Genomic DNA, 15,494 nt, shown 5'->3' with positions numbered 1-15,494 from the left:
GGATGTGAAAATTGGAGGCATTATGTGAAACTATTTGTCAAAATTAGTGTACTTTTATTGAAATAATGATCATACATTGCCTGAAATATGTAACGAATATAAGCAATTATCATTAACGCCATTAAAAAGTAATGAAATAAAACATATAATTAACTATATGGCATAAAGAGGCAACCAAATCCACCTACGGGGTTATCATCTGAAACAGGGAAGAAACACAACAAACACACATGACCTCTCTACTGGCCACCTTAAAAGTAACACCATATGACCGAAAAGTAAGCTGGGCATTAACTTCATATTTCTGAGGATGGGCAGAGTGACAAAAGTATTAAATTCTAGGATGGGAAAATGGGTTTCACAAACAGTATCTCAGCTGGTCTCAAACGGAGGAGTTTTAGATACGTAGTAGACAAACTGAGAACTGAAAAGAGAGGGCTGAAAAAAAAAAATGACAGATACTTTCACATACATATAAATCTTTACAATAATCTTGTAGAATGGAGACAGTTACTCTAGTACTATAGATGCAGAGAGAGAGGATCAGAAGAGTAAGGCATCTTGCCCAAGATCACACAATTAGTCATAAGGCAGGGCCAAATTTTAAAACCAAATTTGCTTGCTATGAGAGCTGTTTATACAGTACCAAACCAGAATGAATCTGTTGCAGAGATACATTTTGGTAACAAAGTTATTACCAGAGATACAAATAAAACAGGAGGCCCTGGAATCTACTTCATGTGTAGGTGAAAATAAGAAATCTATTATGAAAATAAACTGCATTTTATCATCGAAAACCTGTATACTCTATATCCCTCTTCAGGTATAAGGGAGAAAGAAAATGAGGTGCAGAAGACCTGACCTGTAATGGACCGACTGTCCACACTGCCCCACACCAAAATCCTCTTTTTTTACCCAACCCTCATGCCAGTAACAGTGTGTTGAGGGCACTGAGCTCTGCTCAAAAACTGGACATAACTGGTCTACAGAGCAACCACATCTTTGATTTAAAAAAAAAAAAAAAGAAAATCAATTGAGAATGGCCATGGGGCCCATTTCTCGCCTGTGACATTTTGCAAAGTGAAGTATTTTTGAAGGGATCAACACGAAGTCATGATCTTTCTTATTTATGACACGATGATCAGATATCTGCTAAGCACTTATCATATGCCAGCACTGTACTAAGCACCTATTCCGCTGTTCTACAATACCTTTCTATAGGAGACGTGAAAAATGAATCATCCCACTTTGATTATATCCTGCAACTTTACTGAATGCATTTATTACTTCGAATAGTTTTGTGGTAGAGGTTTTAGGGTTTTCTACATTTCACTTTGATTATACCTGGCAAGCATCCTTAAGAACAAGCCAACACAGAACAGAGGAAAAAATGAATCCTTGATGAAAACTTGCATCAGATGAATTAACCATTCCTGAAAGTTGTACTTCACATTATACAAGCTACTTTTTTTTTTAATGTTATTTTAACCAGCTTCATTTGGGAGTTCCTAAGCTTGCAGCCCAAAGCATCTATACCAATAAAGTGTGCTTCTAGGAAACAGCTTCATGTAGTGGTTAAGTCATCAGACATTCCACATCTACCCATATGAAACTAAAATACTAGCTAGCCACCTAAGGGGAGAGAGACCTTCGGATTTCTACCTTCATTTGCACTAAATGTTAAGCACTTAGAATACTATACTCAAACACCTCCTCCTCGACCAAAAATGATGATTCCTAAAATTCTCCTGAAAACAGACAGGGAGTACTGGAGAGAGAAGCCTTAAAAAAAGCTAATGTCAAAATGAGATCAAAATCAAAGGCAACCTTCTCATTATGGAGAAGAGAAATAGCGAGGGTTCCTAAAACTTATTTTTTCTATACTCACACAAATGAAATAAACATCAGAATGATATCAAGTATTTTAACAAGAAAACTGTACTTACTGAGGTAAAACAATTTTGCTAATATTGCTATGACCTGAAGGTTTGTTAGCCTTGAACTATGCCTGAACAAACAGAAGTTGTACACAGGAAGGTCTCTGTTGAACCCGACTTAGCAGTAACACTTGTTGTTTCCCTTGATTAAAGAGGATTTTAAATATTGCCACCTTCGTGGAAAACAGAGTTCTGCAACCACAGAATTATGTAAAATGCCACGGTACTGATGTTCAGAGATAGCCAAATTCTATAATATGGTAAACTTTATAGCCACATTTACCAAACTGCTATCAAAAACACTTCTGCCACACATAATAGTCATATTGTGACAAGATTATAAAATGACCAAATAAGATTATTTTGTATTTTAAGACACTGTAAGAGTCTTTGTTAGCTCCTATATACTGTGGATGTCCAAGAGGTAGTTAAAATATGCAAGGTAGCCTATCTGAACTTACTTTCCATTTCAAATCCACTCATAACCCATAGTACACAATTAACTCTTGAACAACACAGGTTTGAATTGCATGGGTCCACTTATATACGGATCTTTTTCAACACATTACAGTAGTATAAATGTATTTTTTCTTCCTTATGATTTCCTTAATAACATTTTCTCTTGTCTAGTTTTCTTTATTGTAAGAATATAGTATACGATACATACAACATATAAAATACATGTTAAGCAACTCTTTAGATTTAATCTTTTAGCTTAACGGTGAAGCTTCCAATCAACAGTAGGCCATCAGTAGTTACACTGTTGAGGAATTGTTAAATGCAGGTTTTCAACTGGGGTGGGGCGACGAGGGTTGGCGCCCATAACCGCCACGTTGTTCAAGGGTCAACTCTTTGAGAAGTGCTGCTCCACGTTTGAGGAAAACGGGTAATTTGCAGGCATCCTTTATTCTCCACACTACCTAATTTTATCCTGACATCAATTCATCTCACTGCACTTACCTTTGACAATTGTGTAATAATCAAAATACTTCACAATCAACTTAAGTGTTTCTGATTGTGTATCATTCTTTCGTATCATCAGCATTGTTCTTCATAAAACTCATGAAAGACAGAAACAGTATTTGCCTAACTGTCTACTTTACAACTCTGGAACAAGGAAACACAGTTTTTAAAATACCTTCAAGTAGTACCTTATTAGTGAATTCAAATTACAACCCACTGTAAAGCCTCTTTATCATTCTTTATCTCCCTCTCACCTCCCCTGAGGACCAAAATAATCTGCAATGGAGATATTTAGAACACGGCAGCCATTATAGTCATAAATTCACAAGAACTTAAACTTTATTCCTAGAACTTCTAATCCTTCAAAGAGCAAGGCTTTCATTGCACAGGAAAGCACTACTTTTATGAAAAGCCCGGTAAGACCTAAAGTGATAGCATAGACAGCACAAGAAACTCAGTAACAAATTTGAGAAATATCAAATTTCGATAGTACGTAAAATATTTAACCAACAACGTATTATCTTTTCCTAAAGATGTTTATTTTCACAAATCAGCAATTCAAATGACTTGCAGAGAATAGTTTTTTTTTAATAATTTTGATTATGAGATGTGTCCTGTTGGTAGAGGTCAACAGATTTCTAGTGAGACCCATGCAAATAAATAGTCAGAATGGGGTCACAGACACACCAACATTTAGTAGCTCCTTCTGACCTCTATGGTGACCAATCACTTACACGGGACTGATTTAGATGTCCAAATTGAGATTGAAACCTTCACCCTTTCCTGATGACGGACTTCAATTAAAACTTAAAAAAAAAAAAAAAAAAAAAAGTCTAATGGTATAATCAGTTACCTATGTCTTAGGATCCTAACTACTTTGTACCCTGAAACCCAGCCTTGAGTATCTTCCAGTTCATAGCTAGTAAAACAATTCCTTCACCTAAATTTTCAAATTTTCCTTTGAAGTATCAATGCCAATATACATTCCAACATTTCTCAATCCTCTAATATTTAACAACAACCCACTCCCCAACCCCCCCCAAATGCATAAAATGAAACATTTTATCTTGGAAAAAATCCAATAACCTACCTTTAAACTAGACTCATAGTCTGTATTCACTTTGAACATAAGCCCAAGTCGTAAATGAATTTCCTTGGCTCGACAAAAGCTGGGATCAACATAAAGCACCTCCTGAAATGCTTTAATTGCCCTGAAAGAATACAGACATAAGATATCTTAACTTTTTGAAACTTGCATGAGTTTTTGCTTGGTAGCACAGTAAAACTTCTGCTTTATGCAATATGGTTTTAAAGAAAATGTGTTTTACGTGAATGTGTTGTTTAAAAAAAAAAAGAGTAGAAACTGGCACCTGGGTTTTTTATACAATTGAATGTAAATCATCTAATATAAAAGGGAACAGGAAGATCAGATGAATGTATTCTCAATTATCCACATAATATCTTATGGCTTAATAAAATTCTCAGTTTAAATAACCGATTTCATTGTTTCTGGAATTTCCTAGGGGAAAGAGAGGTGGGGCAGATAGGGTAGTTTTATTTTTCAGAAAGGAAAAGTTAATCCTGTCTCTAGTCTACTCTGTAAGCATAAGTCTTCATTGAAAACTCTGTCTTCTACATTTAGATTTACAATCCATATGTACCTTATTTTTCATACAGTGTGAGGTCAGATTTCATTTTTTCCATACAGATCCAATAGCCCTGGCATCATTTGTAGAAAAGACCATCCTTACCACAGCTCTGCAGGGCCACTTTGTCCTAAATCAAATAAATGTCCACATTCATGTGGGGCTGTTTCTGGGTTTTCTATCATATATCACTTTCCATTTGTCTATCAGTCTATTTTTGCCCCAGATTCACAATTTATCTTTTATAAAAGGCCTTGATTACCAGTGGAGCAAATAAAATACAAGCATAAGGAACACTCTTCACATTAAGGCATATAAAAATGTGTTCAGTGATCATGTAAATGTACTACCTACTAAAAAATAAATTAAAATCATAATAAGGAAAAATGTCTACTTTGAATTTTGAAAATTGTAATAGAGCGGTAACATATGTTGGTCATCATTTTAAATCTCTCTACATTATTTAAGACTTATCCCAAGTACCAGCTAATATATTCTTTATAAAGCTTATCAACTATTCTCTGCCTCTACTTACCCTAGAAAGGTAGCTATTTAGAATCATAGATGATTCCAAAGGAAAAGTCCATCTTTTATATTAAAATACCATAACTCAAAACAGAGCACAATACTTCCTATGTCTTTAAAGGAATTTTATTGTGATTCATGCATTATCTATTTCCCAAAAAAAAACAACTGTGTTTGGTTATGTCCATGTTTATTATAAAATTAAGGGTTCTAAAAGGTAATGTTCATCGTTGAGGGGTGGGGGCAACAGGTGGAGCATCAGATACTTTTAAACCTGACAAAATACTTTCTTCCTGAAGAGGAGGTTGGCATCTATGTGTTAAATGGCTTTTTAAATGAGTGGGTGTGTATGTGTCATCTGATGTGTACAGGTAGAAGACTGGAGTTAAAGACCTGACAGAAAAGAATTGGTGTAAATTACCATTCTCATTCAAAGGCAGCTATTTCTCAGACTTCAAGATACTTCTCTGCGTGTTAAGAGGTTTTCTTTGTACTTGACTCAAACCTTTCTAATAGGAGGAGGTACGGTTCAGCCTCTATGATTCTCCTGGTCATGACTAATGCTACCACCTTATAATAAAATAGGCAATTGTTGGGGGAGGGGAGGCAGCATACGAAAGGTTAGGAAAAAAACAATTGCAGCTATAAAGGAGGCCAATTAAAACACGATACAAGTGGGAAAGGGTAATGCAGGGGTATGGAGAAGCTTCTGGGCTAACAGCAATTTTTTATTTCTTGACCCAAATGATGGTTATGAACGTTCATTGTACAAATAACATGTTAAGATGTATACTTACGTTTATACATTCTGAAGTATGATATATTCTGTAATAACCAAAATTGAGGGTGATGCTTCATAAAATGCTAATTAACCTTAACTTACGACATGGGTCAGAAAACTCTTGTGGAATAGGTCAGAACGAAGCAATGTCCACACGTGCCAATAATAAAACCCAGGCAGGCCTGAGTCAAAGACATGAACGAAGAATGGAAGTGGAAGACAGCAAAGAAAAGAAGAAACAAAGGAGAAAAAAGAAGTTAGGAAAGAAAAATGGTCTAAGGAAGGGTGTGTGAGAAAATGCAGTAAGGAGAGCACAGAGCATCAGAAACAAGCCCTCGGGAGAAATTATTTCCTACTCTGTCTTAGTTTCCATCTCCAGCCTTTCTTCTGAACCCCTAAATTTGTAGACGTGTTTTACTCCACAGGTGCCTTTCGTGCGAACACCTTATCTGATTGGTTCACAATGTCACACAAGTACAAAAAAACATAGGTTTATTTTTAACAAGTTTTCTATGTATGTTAACACAGTGGAAATTAAAAAAAAAAAAATTAACCTATAAGCAAAAACGCATGTTCCAACATACTAGCCTGGGCTACCCTATGTTTATTCTTTAAGGACTGTTAAAAGTGCCCATGAGGGGCACGTGGGTGGCTCAGTCAGTTAAGCGTCCAACTTTTCTGCTCAGGTCATGATCTCACAGTTTGTGAATTCGAGCCCCGTGTTGGGCTCTGTGCTGACAGCTCAGAGCCTGGATCCTGCTTCGGATTCTGTGTCCCCCTCTCTCTGTTCCTCCCCTGCTCACTCGCACTCTCTCTCTCTCAAAAATAAATAAAGATTAAAATAAAATTTTTTTTAAGTGCCCATGAGATGGTATGGCCAACACATATCAAATCATCAAGTTCTTCCCATTGTTGTTTCAAAGTTTTCCTCAAATTCAGTATCTTGCAGACTGAATGTTCAATATCTCATTACTAGATGACTGCAATAGATAGACTCTTTAAGGACTACTCTTGCTCTGCTCTGGCTTTCCTATGTTTCCTCAAACATGTGGCTCCTGTAACGGACTACTAACCATGATACTCTAGGTCAAATCTCCATGTAGCATTTAAGGTCTATGAGCAACACGTACTACTACCTATTCAACTCTATTCCCAGTTATGACCCAATATTGTTCTTCCTCAGCTGTGACCTGGCTTATTTCAGGAATTTCTTTTTGCAAATACCAGCCCTCTTGACTTTGCTGCTTCTCCTCAGAATGGTCTCCTAATCTGAAATATTTTCATTCTTCTGCCTCACCCTAAATCCACTATTACCTAAAAGACCGACCACCCAAACTCAACACCAGCGGTTTTGTTGCTTAGGGTTAACCAGCAGTTAGGTCCACTCTATAATCAAATCATTTTATTCTCTACCTAGTGGTGTGCTATCTCAAGTTCCTTGAGGTTTACGTTCCTCTTTTATTTTTTTTTAATATTTATTTATTTTGGGGAGAGTACAAGCGGGGTAGGGGCAGCAAGAGGGGGACAGAGGATCTGAAGCGGGCTCTCTGCTGACAGGCTGACAGCAGCGAGCCTGATGCGGGGCTCGAACTCACAAACCGCAGCATCATGATCTGAGCTGAAGTTGGACGCTCAACCAACTGAGCCACCCAGGTGCTTCTTTTATTTTTAATTCTCTAAATAACACAGAAAACGATTAATTTTAATACATGTTTACTAATGTCATCACTTTTATAGTTGGCTGACTGGGTTTCTGGTGGGGGCAGGGACGGCAATGCTCCAGTCTATTTATTGAGCTTCCCTCATCCAATCAAAAATATCTAGGTTCATTTTCATTTCCTTTTCTAAACTTTTACCTATTTTTCTTTCCTATATGCTTCCTCAGTTTTCCCCCACCTTAGGCGGAAAAAAGGAAAAAGGTAGTGTGTGTGTGTGTGTGTGTGTGTGTGTGTGTGTGTGTGCGCGCGCGCGCGCGCGCGCGCGCGCGTGTGTGTGTAGCAGGGGAGTGTGTGGAGAAAATAGGTACCACTTAGACTACATTCTAATTTTGGTCATTTTACCACATTCTTATCTCACCAAACTACGGGTAGCCAGAACATGACCTCTGCACCACAAGCTAGACTAAAAATACCAAGACATAAATATTCTGTTGACCTCAGTATTCTGATTGGCAGAGAATTTTAGAACATGAGAAATGGCTACCCAAAACTACAAAATAATTTCTTGATACAATGCCTGGAAAGGTTTACGGTTTTCAAATATTAAAACATATTCTCTAGAAATAATTTTGGCAATGTAAAACACTACATTTTTTACATTTTTGAGGAAAAAATGCCCATAATTATGCACAGCAATATGCACTTTTTTGTTGTTTCTAGAAAGTCATTAAAAAGAAAAGACTTCCTAAGGATTTTACCAAACTATAGTAAAAATAATGATATTAACTAAATGTTCCTAGCACAGTTTCAGTACATTTAGAAAGAGACATAATAAAACATTTAACTTTTCTAAGGCTAATAAAGCTGAGTCCAGAGATTTCCCTCAGGGATATCTGAAGGGATAAGTGGTCTAATCCCACAAAATTTCATACTAATAAAGGGGAGAATATTCTAGCTCTAAATCAGTAATAACATGTATACACACAACAGTTATCTACTTCCACACATCCATATTAGGAAATTTAGGGGCTCCTTTTAAATGAGACAAATAGATTTGATGAAGTAATCAAAGAGACAAACAAGGCAGCATATTTAAAGGTGGAGATGGTAGGAGAAAGCAGACCAACCACAGTACATGGCACAAAGTTACATAGGTAAAGAAAAATGCTTAATACATTTTCAGGGAAATGTCCATACAGTGTGACGGACACAAAGAATATATTTAGGGGAACAGTAGGCTAGAAGGATCATTTGCGGTTGAACCAGAGAGGACTTTAAATGTGAGGCTAAGTCAGAAATATCACACAAGAGGGGCACCTGGGTGGCTCAGTCAGTTAAGCACTGGACTCTTGAAGACTCTTGATTTCAGCTCAGGTCATGATCTCACCTTGGGATTCTCTCTTTCTGCCCCTGACCTCTCCCTCCTACCCACCCTCCCTCCCTCTCTCTTTCTTTCTCTCTCTCTCTCTCTCTCTCTCTCTCTCTCTCTCACACACACACACACACACACACACACACACACACACACACCCCATCTTTGTCTCAAAATAAACTTAAAAAAAAAAAAAGGAAATATCATACAAGAGTTCTTCACATAGCCATTTGCTAATGTTTTAACACTTCATGGCTTTTTCTGCTCTTTCTAGCCAGTCTTCATTTCGTTACCCCAGACAGTGGTAGAGTTTTTCCCTTCCCCTATTGCAAAGATTTATGTTTCTATCCTTAATTTCTCTGGAGCTTAATTAGCCCAAGCCCTTCCAAATTCTCTCTAGCAATCTACGTGTCACTGGTAAGCATAACTTTACCAGAACTGCCTTAGTTAAATGCTAGTTTTGTCAAAACAGAAATGTATATGATAAACAACACATGTTAACATGAACTGTTTCATTTTAATGGAACTATACACTTAAATTAAGCTTTAGATCTAAGAGCATTACTTTGCATTATGATAGCTAAAAAATATATCTTAAATATTAAGCTTTTGCCCGACTCCATGCTAGACAAGCCTCAGGATCAATGGTAGTATCAAAACAACATTAGGTTTATTTGCACCTGAAGTGGTCACCACAATGGAGCACAGAGTCCTACACTTTTAAGAACAATTGTGATTGGTAAAGTGCTTGAGGAATTACCGCTTAAAAAAACCATTACTTGTAACGTGTTAATATTTCTGTTTTTGTAAACTCCCCTCTGCCTCATTCCCCTAACCCTTTTTAAAGTCAACAATGATCACATTTCCTTACCAGGCCCATTAGTTAGATTGGGGAGCTTCGTTTCCAAAATCCTATGCCTCTAGCAGAGAATTATGTATCTTTTAGATCTGCCACCATAAGAACCTTCTGATACTGATCAATGGGAATACAAAAGGTTGCTAGAAAGAGAGGACTGATAAGAATTTTCAGGGGGATATACTTACAAGTACGGCTACAAATTGTAATAATTTATTACTGTATGTATTTTAATTCCTCTCACTCAAGGATATAGGTTTCTCACTATAAGGCAAGAAGAAACACAGTTCAAGGTACCCCTAGCAATGTAGCATCCTCATGAGCAAGAACAAGTGAAGGCATGGGCACGCGTTCATGCACCTATAAAGGATCAGCTTTATAAAGACTGGTTCTAGGTCTCTGATGTATGTATTTTACATTGTGCTTCTGTATCTTTCCCCTCTGGACATCTCTTTTAAGTTTGGTCCCACAGTACAGAGTAGGATCAACAGTAAAACTGACTAATGATGCTAAGTTCAGTGAGGATTTTACAGTTGCTCTACTACTTTCTGACATGGCTTCCTCTAAGAAGAGAATGCAACTGAAAGGTGGAAAAACTGACCAAAGAACAAATGATCTAGAAGCTAACCAATCAAATCAACTCCAAAAGAAGAAATGGGCAGAATATGGCAAGAAACAAGGCAAACAAATTAACAGATCAAGCTATACTTAATAAAAACTGTTCTCAATAATATTAAGTCACCATCACCAACCCCAACACACGTGTTAGTCGCACACATTATCACCAAATACTTAATCTAATAATCAATCACTGACAGAAACCATTACCAAATGTCAAATTTTATTTAAATTACAAATGTAGTAAAGATACAACATTCTGAGATATCCCAGGAAGACCCTTAGAGCTCACAATACAAAAAGGGGTATAACACACTCTTCTCTAGAAACATTTTTTTAGGAAATCCCAGAATTTCATGTAAATAATTGCAGAAACAAGAAAAAAAATGCCTGATCCCAGCTACTAACAGCTACTTACAAATAGAACCAAATAAAACACACAGGTTTAACCTAAAGAAGTTCCTATCGCTTAAGGCTGTACTCTGAAACGCACCAAGCTACTCCATGCTAATTCTGCAGCTGTTCAAGAAATAGCAAGATAAGCTAAAAACAAAAGTTGGGGCACAGAGTCTGTGAACAACATCTGACCAGCAAAAGAGAAAACACACAGCTAGGATGGATTCAGACAGAGTGTGAAATACATCATTTTAGGAAGCAGCTAAAGTTGAAACTGAAAACATGATAAGAAAATGGTGGTGACCAGGACAGGGCTGAGAAAGCAGAGGGCACTTGTTAATTCAGACATTGCATTGTCCTTCTATCATTCAGTTTCATTTCTTAGGTCAACTGAAGGATACAGAAATCATATGGAGATAAGGAAGCATGTAATATTAATGTTCCACAGCTATAAGTCTCCTAAGCTGACGTGGTCACATCCTTATTCAATCCAATTTTGAACGGATGATGGTTTCACTTCATTGCCGATTTTACGTCTGTATCTTCAATCTACAGGGAGCTTACAAGTTATCACAGGCAGGCAAAAAATGGCTGCTGTGTCATATACATGTCCATTCCTAAACTGTAGAGTTCCTTGCCTCAGGTTTAAGCTAAATTATTTGTGGCTGGCCATAAAGAATGTACCAATGTGCCCAGGAGAACAACTGCAAAAACGGATTAAAAAGAATAACTACCTGTAATCTTCAAACTTGGGGACAGAGTATAACAGAAAACAACAACAACAACAACAACAGATTGGGGAATCTGGGCATAACCTTGCTTCTGCCACTAATTAAACAGTTACATAAAACTGAGTTTTACACACACACACACACACGCGCGCACACACACACACACACCCCTTGGTTTCATCATCTACAAAATTAAAGGAATGAAGTTATCTCTAAGACCACTTCTAGTTCTAAAAGTTCAGAACTGTGTATTTTATGAATAGAATCTTCAAGAAACTAAGAGTATCTTAAAACAGTCCTCATCTATCCTTGGTTTTAAATATGATGCACTGGACATGAGGCGAAGAGGCTTAAGTTTAGGATTGACCTATAGTAATGGATAACTTAAGAGAAAAAAAAAAATTACAGAGCTTCTTCATGAAGATCAATTAAAGTTTTGTAGACTGTACAAACGAACTGAGTGATCTAAATGATTATAATACTCTATACACACACAGGTGTTCTCTAACAATGCAGTGTTTCCACAGATGATCAAAACCCAACAGAACCAAAAGCAAAGAGGGAAGAAAAAGCATATAGAAAAAGTCATCCAAGTCTACAGTTTCATCTTTAGGGAAACCATATTGAATCACTGCCAATCCATATGTAAAAGCTCTGTAATAAATACCCAGGGTGCCCAACAGGTAGATGACAGGGTTATAAACTTTGGCCAAAACCTTCCTTTGGACTCTCACAGCATTCACTCAGGTTAAAATTATGGAGAACAAAAGGGACTCTGACAAAGTTGAATATGCTTCAAATAAAAAATGTCTAGATAGGGCTTTATGGTTTACAAAATGTACATATCTAATCTGATCAAAACTCTATAAAATACAAAAGGTAAGTGACTACGATGCACTTAAAAATCTCTCTCTCTCTCTCTCTCTCTCTCTCACACACACACACACACACACACACACACACACACACACGAGGAAACGCTGAGACCAGAATACCAGTCTTCCAACTCAAAGTCTATGTTATTTCCATTGGAGAACACTATTATTTTGTCTGGTAAACAAGAAAAATAACAATGGGGCAAAGGCCATAACAACAGGGCCATACACTTTACAGTTTATAAAATCTTATGTACTACTACCACATTTAATCTCTGACTCTGAAAGTAGTAACATTATTCCTATCGTATAAATGAGAGAATCGAGAGCCTGTAACCTGGTGCCTAGTTACTGCAAACTGGAAAGTACTAGCACGTGCGTGAGTGTTTGAGAGAGCAGAGGGACACACACAGCTAATCCTGTATAGAAGTCTGAAAAGGTAAGGATCCTGGTCATCAAAGATCATTTACCCACAGACCTCGAGATCTGAGAGCATAGTCATTCTCCAGTTCAAATTACCTGGGGACCACCGATCCATGAGTGACCGAGAAATTCCAAAAGCTTTCCGGTCTAAACCTTCTTTAATCAGAATCTCATACCCTACTCTTTTAGGAACACATACAACTCTAACAATCTAAAGTGGGTCAGTATTTCTGAAAGAACAATCTAATCATTTCAAGAGATTACTGAAAACTATAGGCTTAGTGACACTAAAATACTTTGTATTTATTATACATACACACACAATATTAAACAAAACAAGCCATTTACTGGAAGTAATTGGAGTTACTAGTTTTACGTCAACTTACCACTGAAATGCATTGTAATGGAAGTAGACCAAACCAAGACCATATAAAAAGGCAGCATTCTGTAAATAAAGGGAAAAAGAGACTTTTAAGAAAAGCATTGATATGTCTAATGCATATGATGTTAATATAAAATACAGCATCCAAGATGTTTTAAGTCATAAAACGATCTTGCATTACAACATATTTACGATATATTTCTACAACATCAAAACAACAGTGATGAGTCAGCAGATGGCACACAATCCAATCGACTTGGAGAGATTCTCTGGTTTGTTTTTAATCAAACCTGCCCTAAAATTAAAAAATTGTGAAGCAGAATTCCATGGGCACATCTAAAATAAAAACCTATTATTCAGGAATAAGAAAATGCTTGGACCATGCTAATCCTATTCTCTCTTGCTTTTATCTGTATTCTTTCTCTGGTTCTTTGTTTCTTTAACTAGATTTAATTTTATGTTCAGTGCTGCCAGGAAGGTTGTAGTTAGAATTCATAGGAAATGCATAAACCCAGAACAAAATTTTAGTGTTAAAAAAAAAATCACATGCTAAAATGACACATTTGGGGCTCTGAACATATAGTGATTCCTTTTGCGGTACAAAACGGAACGATGCTTAACCAGACTCATTCTGATCTCTGGCCTCCAAAATAGGAACTACCTAGCTACTCCTTTTCTCAAAAAGAACAAATGTTTGAGTATTTATTACATGGTTTTTCTTTTTTTTCTTTTTAACCAATCAGTAAGTAAATCAGTTTTAGTAAACCTTACCTGTTAAAAAAAAAAACAAAAACAAAAAAAAAAGGAAAGCTTTCAATGCTGACCCTTGAGAACAAATTTCTCCAAACCTATATTCTCAAACGTGAAAATTTTAGACTCTTAAAATAAATGCTTCTCGCCACACAGTCTTGGGCTGCATCTCTCCAGAAGCATACCCTGAGACAGAGGTTTTAGGATAAGTAGTCTACCTGGGAAGTTACCCTAGCAAATACCAGTAAGGGAGTGGAGAAGTGAGGCAGGGAAAGGAAAGAAGCCAATAAAGGGTGCAGTATGGCTGGTTACACAGCTGGGACTGAATCCTACTAGGGATCTCAAGTAGACAGTATGGAACATTCCTAAATCATCTTGCCCTTTCTCAGAGTCATCTTGCCCAAGTGTGAGGGACTAGAGTACTTACTTATCCCACAACTACTATCAGTCACTGGTCAGAGAACAAGAATCAGTGACGTTTAAAGTATGAAGAAAACTGTAAGCAGCCAGATGACTTTTTGGCAGGCAGTTATTTTTTTTTAATACTAAGCTTCGTTCTAGGATTATATTGTGCATTTCCTCTGAATTTCAAGTACCTTTCTGGAAACACTGAAAAATGTTTCTTAAGTACAATCTTAAAATGTAATAAATTGAAGACTTGATTTCATTCAATCTTCATTACCCCCAGCTTTCCAATCCAGAAAATTACATGCTACAGGAGTATTCACAGATGTGGGCATTCGCAAAGGTCTCAGAAAACCTCTATTTCAAAAGTTTGTATTTTAAAAAATTTTTCAAATTTGTTTGGAACTGGTTTTTATCAGGATCATTCATTTATCACCCCATCCCCCACCCCCTGAAATAAGCTGAGTGATTACTAGGTGTCAGGGACAATACTCAGGGGCTGAAGAAGCCAAACTGATTAAAACAGAGCTTTCCCTGCTCTCAAGAAGTATACAACCTAAGTGCGTGCAGGTGGTGGGGAGCGGGGAGAACAGTGATAACAAGAATGCAGGAGCAGTTAATTCAGTCATGAAGTGTTCCGCCCAGAAAGTCTGGACTTGAAAGACAACTGTCTTCTTAGGTGAGGGAAAAGGCAGAGAAGGGAGCAGGGCTGAAAAACAGATTGACGTCTTTCACCAATTTTGGTAATTACCCAGAGAAGGTGGTGTGGGGAGTGGTGGAAATAGGACTTTACTGAAGGGAACTTCTGCTTTTGAGAAACACCCTGCATTCTCCCAACGTCCTTACTTTGTTCATAGCTTATCCTTCCCACTCTAGGAAATCCTATCCCTATCCCTGCCACCTTATACATTCTATCCTTATTCAAGATCCACCTTAAATGGCATCTTCACCAGGAAGCTCTGCCGCTTCTCCCGCCTCAATCCAGAAGTAATCTTTCCAACCTCTGAATTTCCAACCTCTAAAACTGGCCTCAGAGCACAAAGTCTCTATCCTACGGTATGACTATGTAATAGTAAGAACTTAATTTAACACAAAACGCCAACAACATTTCTTTTTAAAGGCTCTAACCCCACGAGGTGGTGGAGGGCTTCATTGATAGAATCAACAAACAAGGAT

The 15,494-nt window shown here is 37.2% G+C and overlaps 1 protein-coding gene across 11 annotated transcripts in view; it reads right to left on the bottom strand.

Moving 5' to 3' along the window:
* The window catches only part of KDM6A (lysine demethylase 6A), a 210,330-nt gene that overhangs the window by 94,583 nt on the left and 100,253 nt on the right, over positions 1-15,494 (bottom strand). For all 11 annotated transcript variants that reach the window (XR_003966785.1, XM_030306234.1, XM_030306230.1 and 8 more), the window contains exons 5-6: positions 13,168-13,226; positions 3,991-4,111 (exon numbers count right to left, since the gene is read on the bottom strand). Coding sequence is in view for 10 of the 11 variants with exons in the window: in XM_030306234.1 (XP_030162094.1) it covers positions 3,991-4,111; positions 13,168-13,226 (180 nt within the window). In the remaining variant the exon portion in view is untranslated. The remainder of the gene's footprint in view (positions 1-3,990; positions 4,112-13,167; positions 13,227-15,494) is intronic.

Source organism: Lynx canadensis, chromosome X (assembly GCF_007474595.2).
Source record: "Lynx canadensis isolate LIC74 chromosome X, mLynCan4.pri.v2, whole genome shotgun sequence".
NCBI lineage: Eukaryota > Metazoa > Chordata > Mammalia > Carnivora > Felidae > Lynx > Lynx canadensis.
Note: the sequence above shows the minus strand (reverse complement) of the source record. Positions and strands in the feature narration are given on the sequence as shown.